The 11,927-nt window shown below is 37.5% G+C and overlaps 2 protein-coding genes across 6 annotated transcripts in view; one reads left to right on the top strand and one right to left on the bottom strand.

Annotated features, from left to right (window-relative positions):
- Fdl (fused lobes) overlaps positions 1-11,927 on the bottom strand; it is a 245,990-nt gene that overhangs the window by 233,093 nt on the left and 970 nt on the right. The window contains exon 1 of one of the 2 annotated variants that reach the window (XM_074178113.1): positions 11,017-11,223. The exons of the other annotated variant lie outside the window; for it this stretch is intronic. Within the exon in view, the coding sequence (XP_074034214.1) occupies positions 11,017-11,019 (3 nt within the window). The 5' untranslated portion in view covers positions 11,020-11,223. Of the gene's footprint in view, positions 1-11,016; positions 11,224-11,927 lie in introns of those variants that run through there. 2 annotated transcript variants of the gene reach the window in all.
- The window catches only part of LOC111511334 (uncharacterized oxidoreductase YjmC), an 87,387-nt gene continuing 75,473 nt past the window's right edge, over positions 14-11,927 (top strand). The window contains exons 1-2 of one of the 4 annotated variants that reach the window (XM_074178120.1): positions 11,288-11,427; positions 11,484-11,579. The gene's annotated coding sequence lies outside the window, so the exon portion shown is untranslated. Of the gene's footprint in view, positions 150-11,219; positions 11,428-11,483; positions 11,580-11,927 lie in introns of those variants that run through there. The other 3 variants (XM_074178123.1, XM_074178122.1, XM_074178121.1) reach the window with 3 other exon arrangements.

Raw genomic sequence — 11,927 nt, 5'->3', positions numbered from 1 at the left:
CAGCTAGTCTAAGGTCTAAGTCGGCGCGTTGTGGAATGTTTTGTAAGATGGACATACCAGTACGATATGCGGGATAATTGTGTTTGAACGTTTAGTTGTGTACTTTGTACTGCTTCCTCATTGAGAGGTTTCACTGGAAAATAAAACGTGTAAGTTCTAGTGAAATGCGTTGTAAAATATTCGCGAAGCAGTTTAAATGCCAATAAAACTGACAAACATTTAAGTTAAAGTTGGTATTGCACGTACGAAATTGAGAGAATTACTGACTGAGAACTGAGACGCTTTGTAGAGAGTGTGATGACGCCAGATATATTGTCGATTACAGGATTAGATCATTATTTTCATGAAACGTTTAGTGGGTGTTTGGTCATTTGAATACTTGAGTACTGCTTAATATTGAGAATTTCAATTGTATGTAATGGCAGGTGGGTGTAACTACCTTACTCGTAAAAAAAACATATGGTTGTATTTGATGTTATGAAATAATCTCGAAAATAACCAATGTAAAGTTAGCAGTTAAAGTCGGCAATTCTTTTCCGGAAATATACCCGAATAGTTAGTGGGGTACCTAAAACGTAGTGTTATGTTTTCTGGATTTCTGATATTCCCTCATATGAAAGTAAGCTATATTGTATATTCTGTATATTTATCAGTAGAGAAATCGTCTCTTTCGAAAATCTCTAGTTTTAGCGGCAACATTTTACTGAATATGATATGTAGTCATAAATATCATTCATATAATTTTCAAAGTACCTACCTTTCCGTTTCCTTCATCCCTCAAGATATTTTCATTTCTGGGTTGCGTTCAACCCCCATAGACGGAGCCGAAGATATTTTTCTCGATAGGGAATATATAGCTTACTTTTACATGAGGGTATATCAGAAACCCAAAAAACATTAAAATAACGATTTCAGCACGCCACTGGTCATTCAGGTATTTTCGCAAAAAGAGCTGCTGACTGGTGCTAACTTCACACATGTTCGGAAATAAATCCTTCAGTCAGTTTGTAATGATTCTAAACAAACTATATATTAATTCGTTTCGTGATACACTCCGTAGAGAGTGTACTTTCCTTCTATAATCTGTCATCTACTTCATGTTAATTGGAACCCCTCTGATGCATTTCATGTATGTAGATTAACCAACGGAAACAAAACCAGTTCGAGTATAGTCGAAGTAGACGATATTGTGCACTCCTAAAGTTGCCGACACTCTCAAAGGCCAAAAAAACCAATACATAGAAATGAACGGGCAGCGAACTAGTCCTCGTGGACTGTAGACTTGGCGGTTCGTATTGAATAATTTTACTAACGTTTTATGATTGGTTTAAGAGTCATTAAATTGAATTTGAAGTCATGTTACGGTGACGAATAAAAATCGGGTAAGGTTATCGCCGTCGTGTTCAGTTCAGGAACTGATCGCGATTTGAGTGTTGAAATTCGATATTACTTAAAATTTTTGCTATCTGTTAAAAAGTTGGCGTCCTGGGACAAGTACTAATAGTAATGTTACGTTTTTACCCGTGGGTTCACCAATAAGTGACTACACTGAATAATCAAACTTAACTTTATTTCACTTTAAATACACAAATACTTCAACTGAAACTTCAACTATTATATAAATGTCTATCGCCTTACTAGATCACTTCACGTACCGCACTATAACGTCCACTTCACTGTGTACTTGACTGTCTTGCAGCCAGCGTTAAATATCGCAATGATATCATGTTTCTTGCTCCTTCTCGAGCGGCAGGAAACATTGGATATTCCCACGCTCTCAGCTACGTCACGTTTGGTTTATGGTTACCAGTGGCGGCGGCCAGCAGTACCCCCTTCCCTGAGGTTGTTCTCCCCGAATAACATTAGAGGGGACATCATCACTCATGTAAGGACTCAGCTTTTCTATGTGGAAAACTTTAGGCTTGCTTCTGGGTGACAATTGGATTAGGTACACCAGATCGTTTATTTTTTTGGTTACCAAGTAAGGTCCTTGCCATGGTCTCTGCAACTTGGGACACAAGCCTTTTCGATGTTGGGATTGGTAGAGCCACACTGCATCGCCCTCCTTGAAGCTCACTGGCAGCGACTTTTTGTCGAATCTTATCTTCATCCTGTCGCTGGAAAGCTGTAATTTGATCCTGGCAAATTCGTGTACAATTTCCAGTCTCTCCTTCAGGTCATTCACATACTCTGAAAGAAGTACCTCTTAAGATTAATCGAAAGGACTGCCATACAATACAACTACCGGAAGCTTCATTTCCCTACCAGTTAACAACATGGATGGTGTTCAACTTGTCGCGTCATGTTGGGAGCTCCTGTATGCCAACAAAAAAAGAAGAACCAATTTATCCCAGTCTCTTTGGTTTTCAGAGAAGTAGTTATTGATAGAGCGAATATGCCTCTCCACTATTCCATCGGAACGTGGGTGGAGAGCAGTTGTTCTTGTCTTCTTTATTCCTAACAGAGTCATAATTTCCTTCCATAAATCATATTCGAAGTTGCGGCCCTGATCCGAGTGCAGTTCTTGGGGCACTCCGTGTCTGGCAATTACGTTCTGCAACAGGGCTTCTGCCACCGGTTCAGCCTCTTGGTTGGGTAAGACTATCACTTCGGGCATTTGGATAAGTAGTCCATCACAACCATAAGGTACTTGTTACCGGATGTGGTGATAAGGAGTGGTCCCGAAATGTCGACTGTGAATCTTTCGAAAGGGCATCCACTGAGGTACTGCTTCAAATTTCCTCTTCGCCTTGTCTTCGGACGCCGGTAATAGCTACAGAGTCCAAGGAAGCTTCTTACGTCGTGCTTGCTCTTCGGTGTTGGCCATTCTTTCACTGCCTTTATTTTCTCCAGATCTATTTCAACTCATTTTGAAGACACAACGTGTCCCAAGAAATTCACTTTTCTTGGGATTGATCTGCAGATGAGCATTCCATAGCGTCATGAGAACACTCCTCCAGTTTGACAGATGTTCGTCAAAACTTTTTCCAGTGACTATAATGATCATGGTCAAGATAGACCAAGCATGCTTTCCAGGTGAGTCCTCTCAACACCAACCCCATCAAGCATTCAAATGTTGCGCGAGCGTTGCATAACTTGAACTGCATAAACTTAAACTGGTATAATCCATTGGCGGTAGAAAAGGCCGTCTTCTCTTTATCCTTGGAGCGAACGGCCACCTGCCAATATCCGCTTTTCAGATCTGATGCTGAGAACTATTTGCATTCGGACAAGGTGTTCAGGGTGTCATCTTTTCTAGGGAGAGAATAACTGTCCTTTTTGGTGACATCATTAAGCCTTCTTTAGTCTACGCAAAATCTCGTCGATCCATTTCTCTTAGTCACTCACTAATACAACAGGTGACGACCAGGGCTGTTTGATTCCTCGATTAATCCTTCCTCCAACATGCCCTTAACAAAGGATGCAGCTTCGTCATGTTTTGCGATGGGAAGACGTCTTGGTGGTTGGCGTAAGGGCTTGGCATCGCCAGTATCGATGCGATGTTGAACTAGATTTGTTCGACCAATGATTTTGCCCTTTACAAACATATCGTTTTCTTCCGAGACGAATCTGGCCTTGGATAGTTCTTCTTCAGACAGATGGCTCCACATTTTTTCGAAAGAGTATATAAGTTCCTTTGCGGGTTGTTGAGCATGCTGTACAGGAACTTCTTCTTCGATTTTGGTGATTTTCACAATCGGTTCGCAGGTGATTATTACTTGCCCTCTCTTGAGAGTGACTCTGTTGTTATTAGGGTTGATTATTCTTATACTGGAATGGTCTGATTGTTACCATTCAAGAGGGATCTGGCCACGATAATTCCTGATTCAGAGCCATTGGATGGCTCTATCGATACTGTACCCAAGCTGCCAGGTCTAGCAATTTCCGCTTAGATAACCACTTTTTAACACTGTCTAAGGCTGAGAGGGCACATCGAGCAAAATTTTCTTATTTCCGACTTTCAGCAGTTTATTCCTTATGTCCACCACAAATCCGTAGGGGGACATTATGTCTAGTAACTCGTCGACGATGTTGGCCACTAATACTTTAGTTTCTTTTTCGCAATTTCCAAGACTCAGTCTCATTTCAGCTTCTCCATAGACTGTCAATCTATCTCCAGTGACTGTTTACAGAACAGTTACTAATGATAATTTCTTCAAACTGCATCTGTTGGAAATGTCGGCTCTTATTACTGACCTCGTTGCTCCAGTATCGATGGTGAATAGACACTGATGATTATTCAGGAATTCATCGACAACTAAGCTGTTACTATTGCATCCAATCATGAAAACCTGTTAGCTTGGGATACAGCAGCCAATGTACCCCCCAGGCTGGATTTAGTTTTCCGAATCCCGACGCTGCGGTTCGGGTGATCTCGAACGCCAGTCTCTTCTTTCGTCGGATGTTGGACGTGATCGACAGTCCCGCCTTGAATGTCCTTCCCTGCCGCAGTTATAACATTTAGGCTGCCTTGGGTGCAGTTTCATTCGTCAAATATTTCTTGAAGAGTTCTTCAAGACCGACCATGGATGGCTCTCACTAGAACTTTTCGTTGTTGTCGCAGCTTCAAATTCTAGGGCATAAATGATGGCTTCATTCAGTTTTAATTGACGTACCATTCTCAATGACTGCTACAGATCCGTGTCACGAACCCCGTCAATGAAACTATGGACACTAATCCAGTGGGTGAAGTTATCCGGTGCTTCTGGGTAGGCAAGTCTCACTAACCTTTCGACTTCAACTCCAAACTCTTGCAAACTTTCTGATGGACCTTGAGTTCCCACCTTCAGTTGAGCTTGGTAGACTTGTTGAAGGTGCTCACTACCATATCTGACCTCTAATGTTGATACCACTATTTCATAATCCTACTGTCTACTCTCAAATTGTCTGCGATAAATTGACCATGCTAAAAGGAAAATGTATTGTTTCCGATTTGTAGTTTTCCGCAGAAGTTCCCGGAAAATCTCTTCAAATTTTTTGTCGACTCCTTCAAACTTTTTGTCGACTCCTTCAAGTTTCCTTCCGACCCTTTCAAACTCCTCTTCAAATTTCCTTTCAACCCCTTCAAGCATCCCATCCCACTTGGGAAGATTTTAAATCTTCCAATAGATGAAGGTACATCTGATTGTCTTTTTCCTGTTTTTCCTGAATATTTACCAGCAAGTCTCTGTCTTTTTCTTGAATATTCACCAGCAAGTCTCTGTCATTTTCCTGTTTTTCCTGAATACTTAGTAGTTATTCACGATCTTCATTTCGGCGCAATTGTTCTTCCTATCTTTTGCGTTCATCTTTTTCTCTTTTGAAGAATTTCGACGAAGTTCTATCGACATCGGTAGCATGTTTCTTGCTCCTTCTCGAGTCTGCAGAAGCAGGTAACATTGGATATTCCCACGCTCTCAGCTATGTCACGTTTGGTTACCAGTGGCGTATGGCGTTATTTCCTTTTGGGCGTGATTTAAAACAGTAATAATGAGTGTGATAACAATGCAGACTTTTTCCAGGATAGTGATTCAAATAGCGATGGTTAACAATGTGAAAAAGAGATACCAGTGAAAAAGATTCGGATGCATTTGGATATTGAAACACAGAGAGTATGTTTCAATGTATGTAAGAATCTACATCTCAAGTATGGTTTCGAAGGAAACTAACTATTACAAGCAACATCAGATTTCTCCTTTCTCAATTTTACGTAAAATAGCCAACAACAAACTTTATGAACGCAAGACGCGATGTGATATAGGATTACCAAAACCCTTGGATGTTCTTCTGATAAAATCATTGAAAAAAACAATATACGACTGTTACAAAAACAATGAGATTTCTACAACTGAAATCATAAGGAAGAAATTGAATACTTCCGGCCATAACGTGAGCTGCTGTGACAAAACTCTTCAGAATTGGATAAAGAAACTAGGATTTAGATTTAAAATTATAAACAAACGTCAAGCCGTTATGGAAAGCAGAAGAATAGTGAAATTGCGTAAAAAATAATTATAACACATAACAAAATATAGACAAGAACAACGCCAAATTTTCTATTTAGACGAAACTTGGTGTGACACCCACGACACAGTTACGAAAGGGTGGACTGATGGTTCGAGAATGTGTACGCTCAACATGCCTGCAAACAAAGGATCGCGACTAATCATTGTGCATTGCGCAGAAAGTAAAGGATGGGTTCTGAATTCTTTGAAATTATGTGGAAAAAAACTTGAGGACTGCAATGTTCACTATCATGAGCCATTATTTTCGAGGAATGGTTTGAAAACGCATTGATCCCAAATTTGGATGCGAATAGTGTAATAGTTCTTAACAACGCTTCCTATCATTCGCGACAGCTCATCAAAGTACCGAATGAAAATTCGAGGAAAGACGAAATGCAACGTTTTTTAAATGATAACACTTTTTATTTTGAAGATTACTATACCAAAAACATTTGAAAAAGTGTATGTCCTTGAGAGTACTGCTGAAAAGTATGGACACATCGTACTGAGACTTCCCCCCTATTTTTATGTTTTCAATCCCATCGACTTGATTTTGGGAAAATTCAAACAAAGGATCAGGCGTGAAAATGATTTTCCAAAATTTGATAAGAAGGTATTAGAGCTTATTAAAGAAGAAGTATCTAATATTACCGAAGAAGACTGGCAGAAAATAATTAAAAAAGAAATTTCAGTTGAAAAAGACTTTATGGAGATTGGACACTTCCATATTAATAGTGGAAATAAATTCATTATTGATTTCAATGACGCCAGTAATACAGAGAATATGGAAGAGGAATTATCAGAAGTTTTCAAAGAAAGTTAGTGAAGTGTTTTTGAAGCGATCGATGGTATATACATATATGTGAGTAAGTAGTCTTCAGAAGTATTTTCGAATATCACCCCGTTAGTTGAATCCCTAATTTCTCACTCACCTACATTAACGAAATATTATAATCAGAAATGATCATTGAATAACGAAATCAGTTATCTCCATAGATATATTATTAAAGGGGAGCTGTTGGAAGATAGGTTGCACTATATCGTTTACTTGAACTACATCTACTCATATCTAGTTGGCGTTTGGCAAAAAAACTCAGACCTGTCAATTTTAACTTGAGATATGTTCCAAAAGTGACTTAAAATATGGTTTGGTGTTTCTAAAATCACTGTTATTGTGTTTCTATGGTTAGAAAAAGCGGTTATATATCGAAAACCGTTTCCTGAGAATTGGTGAACCAAACGATCATTTCCCGCCAGCAGAATACTATAAATTTTCCATCACTCATAACTGAAATATTTCAAAAATAAGATTTCGTCGTGAAAGATATCACGAATGAGAGTTTGTTGAAAAATGTGATTTCCGTTAAGCAGCTATCGCCCTCTCGGAAGTCGAAAATTGTGCAAGGTCATCAAGGTCTCACCTCTCAATGTGCGACTCTCAGAATATGATAGTAATATCAATGAATTTCATACCAGAAAGCGTTTATTGACTGAAAATATGTGTAATCATATTTCGAACTGTCGCGTCTGCTACTATTCGAAAAAATTATAAAAAATGAAACAAGAGTTGACTCTAAAAATCGTGGCATAAAGCGAACTTGCACAAATCCCTGCTTCTGAAAGGGCCCTTTCTTGGAGTGTTCTTTCTTCAGCTTCACTGGATTGCACAACAAAATGGAAAGTTAAACTGTGTTACCAAACAGTCGAAGATGGTACAGAGTCTGCAGCACACATGGTGAAATAAGTAATTAGCAAAAAAAATTGCGACTCACTTTTTTTGTACATAGCATGATATCGTAGCAGTGATGCCTCCAACTGTATCCACTAGCAGAATAGCAGATGAACACAGAATACTCAAATTTGTTACTTATGGTGCTATATAATCATATTCGATTCGCGTAGAAGATTGAATGAGTAATATTTAAATTTAACAGCAACGAAACAAATAAATCTGAAGAAATCAACAAAATTATCTGAACTTCAGGAAAGTTAATTCCTCAAGAATCCGAACGAATCCGGTGACTACAGTTATGCTTGAAATAAAATTGTTTAGGATATCTGTATGTTGATCCTCATGTATCAATATCTAGTGCTGCGGTGGATTTGTAAATTTCCCGCACTTTGATATGGAAAATTGTGCAAACAAATCGATCTGATTTCAAGTGTTGCATAGAGATTATCCTACAGATCGGGTAAAATTTTGGGAGATGTTACAACATGGACATACGAAGATCCCAACGATTTGAAAAAAAAATGAACTGATGAATCGCAATTTTGTCGTGAAGGAATACTAAATGTTCAGAATGATCATTTTCAGGCATCAGAAAATATTCAATTCATTACAAAAAAATTTCAATGTGTATTGATTGCTTATATATGATCAATGTTCAATTTGCCTTCATGAAAAAAGTTGAATTCCAAAGAAAATCTTGAAGTGAATTTCTAGACAATTCGCCTCTGGAGTTATTCCAGAACTGGAACAGATTCAGTTGGAAGGAGATCCTGGATATTGTACTCGAACTTGAAATGTGTGGAGTACAGTGGAAAAGTGCTAATATCTTGACGACTGCTGGATGCGACCTTTTTTTTGTATAATTTCACTTCTGGCGCAGATTTACGACTGATCATATGTATTAACGTCGATTCATCAATCATCAATGTTTACTGCCGAAAGGTCCTCATTTCAAATACCTGAGTCATTAGTTATTTCATTATCAAATATAAAATATATAATTTGTATGATGTTATTATTGGTTTCATTAATTCAAATTATAAAAGTATTCGTTTTTGAAATTATTAACATAATCATGTTCATGTATTCCATCAGAACAGATAAAGAACTCATTTGTTGTTTGATGTATTCGATAAATTATTTTTCAGCAAATTTTCACTTTCATAGACGCAAAAAATATAAAATAATTATTATTTCAGAAACGATTAGTCATACGTGTACTACATAGTTGATAGAACTCGATCACAATGGTTAGAGAGAAAATTGTATAATATGCAGAGTACTTGTAATGCATTGTTTGGAACTGTTGGTGTAGTAATGAATATTACTGGAGTTTTATCCCAATACCAAACCGATAAATGTTGTATATACAACTACAATTGGTAATAACAGACCGAACCACACCACATAATTCAATTTTAGTTTTATTCGATGTAAAGATGTAGACAGCTTTCGATGTATGCCTAAATCAAAATTTCCTCAAGTTCAATAACAGCATTCAAGTAGGTATACCAATGGGCTCACCCCTCAGTCCACTTTTAGCAGGTATACTTATGAACAGCTTGGAGACCACTATAGTCAATTCTGACATGGGTAGATATTGAAATAATTCCTTGGAATACAACCACAAGTAATCGAATCTAAACGATACGAAAATGTTGCACTATGCAGGCAAGGGTTGGAAACTCAATTATTTGAAATCCCTGGAAATTTGTAAGCATAAGCATTGCCGATGTAAGTTACTAAATGACTAAATTGACCTGGTCCACTCGTCGGTTTTCCAGATTAGCGCACCCACATTGTCACGGGTAAACACATTTCAGGTAATAAAGTCATTAAAGACCGTCTGTTATTACCTACTGCAGTTGTATAGGTATATAAAGGTGTATATATCGTTAATTACTTATTTCAGTTTATTGTATTCGTTTCAAAATGTCCTAAAAAAAATTGCTTTGAAACTTCGTTTTGGCGTTTTTCAATGATGTGTGCCAGATCTTTGGTAGATATGTGCTCGCTTTCTTTCTGTTTGAGTTCTTTTGGTGATTGTATATTTCTATGGTTTCTATGGCTTTAGAAGCCATAGAAATACACATGACAAATCCAAAAACACAAAGATGATCAAAATTGGTTCAACCGTTCTCAAGTTCTTTCACTATTTTTATTATTTTTTTTACCGTAGTATGCGCTGGTCAGGCAGAGGGCATCATTCCACCAAGGACTCCAATAATCAGAACAACTATTTTGAGAAAGTGGTGCATTTTTCCACCTCTTTTCGGAAAATATTCGTCACTCCAGGAGCTAAAAACTCGACGACAAATATCGTCTGGCTCTAGTGGTCGAGAAAGACTACATCAGGCTTATTAATTAGCTTGTGAGTGCTTGAGGGTGGGGAACGAATAGTTCCAACAAATTCGACAAAAATAAACAGGACACATAAACATACTTTGCAGACACTAAGACCTTCGCCACAGCGAAAACAGTACAAGCTCGGATAATTCGCGAGTCCATCGAAATCGATAAGCGACTTTTCTGGCTGAACAAACGTGATGACCGGTGATGGTAATCACCGGACGTCTTGGTGGTATACATTTTCAAATCAAACTTAATTCAATAATTTTTATGAATAAATAAAATAAACTAATATTTCAAATATATTTTTTTACTACGAACTCTGCGCACTCTGCCCAATGTCCTTGGAAGAAAGAGGATCTGGACGTTTGCCCTGCTCGCCACCCATAAGGCTGCCAATGGGATTGGTTGGGGAATTATTTATGACAATGTAGTGGAATGCAAAAGGTGTGTTTGAAAATTATGTTGGTGTTTTGGGTCCATCACATAACTATTAATGAAAATAAATCAGAATATTTCAAAAAATATTTAGAACCTCCTCGTATTCATATTCTGAGGGTAACATCGTAGAGTGTTGAACCGTGAGAACTAAGAATTTTCGTTGCAAATGAATTGTTTTCAGTTCTTTCTTTTCAATTTCATTTTCTGGTAGATAGATTTTAAAGTTGGAAATTTTACAAATTAATACTCTGTATGTATTTCTTGATATTTTACACTCAACACATCTTAACATATGGAAATGTCTCGAGTTAACACATAAATCTGTCTAACTTATAAATTGATCGAATAAACCTTGAATTGCATAAAGTTCAGGAATCCTTTCAACTATATTCAGGTAGGTACGTACTATAACTTATATCATTATCAAGGCCGAACTGATTCGGTAAAATTCGGCTGTGCCGAGTAGGTATTTCATAGCAAGAAACAAACATTTAAAAATACTGCTCATACCATTCATGGTTGCCTAAGCCTCTTGATTAAAAACATTTGTTCACTGAACAGATAACAAACGTAATTATTGAATGCACTATATAATTGTGACAGTGAAAATTGAACGCGTAAAAAATAGTGAGGTTAGAAACCTGGAGAAAACTGATGAATCGTAGGTCATGGCCATCTCTATATTTTGAATCGATGAAGACAACGCTTGCGCCATTCAAATGAATGCTCGAGTCGACCACATGAAATTTATTATGTTTGATAATACACGATTGAAATAAACATGGGCTGGAATTCCTTCTCAACTTTCGAAAACGAAGTTTCATTTCAGTCTGATTGTAGATGATAAGCGAAGTAGGTGTACTTCAAACTATTCATTAGATGTGTGTATTCTATTCATAATTGATATTTATGTAACGGTAGGTAAGTATATGATTGTAGGAAGAGTGAGGATGATATTAGTTCAATTTACTTTGTAGAATGACTGACTCGTAGTTGAATTAACGCGCAATTTTATCGCGGTACAGTCATTTGAACTCGGGTGTGCTCATTTTACTGACTGGAATATACCTAAGGTGAGCAATTGATTTGAATTTCAATGATATACAATGTGTTATTTGAACATGCGAATATTTGAGGCCGGTTTGTTGAATGCATGCGCTATAATTTGATGGGACAACTGCAATGAAAACTGATACTTTTGTTATTTTATCAATTATTTTTTTTATAAATATTGAAATTCACAAAATGACCCGGGTGGTAGTTTTCAACACCAGCGGCTGTGACATTCCTTGTCAAATGTTATGCTCATTCATTGATTCATCTAATGAACAGACCCTTAAGCGGCTCATTTTTTGATCCATTATGAAGAAAAGAACCCGTTAACTTCCGAACTGCAGCGTGTTGAAATGCCAACAAAAATT

This window comes from Leptinotarsa decemlineata, unplaced genomic scaffold (genome assembly GCF_025532065.1).
Source record: "Leptinotarsa decemlineata unplaced genomic scaffold, Ldec_3_MD MMD2_tig00003348_RagTag_RagTag, whole genome shotgun sequence".
NCBI classification, from domain to species: Eukaryota; Metazoa; Arthropoda; class Insecta; order Coleoptera; family Chrysomelidae; genus Leptinotarsa; species Leptinotarsa decemlineata.
This window is presented reverse-complemented; position numbering and strand designations above follow the sequence as displayed.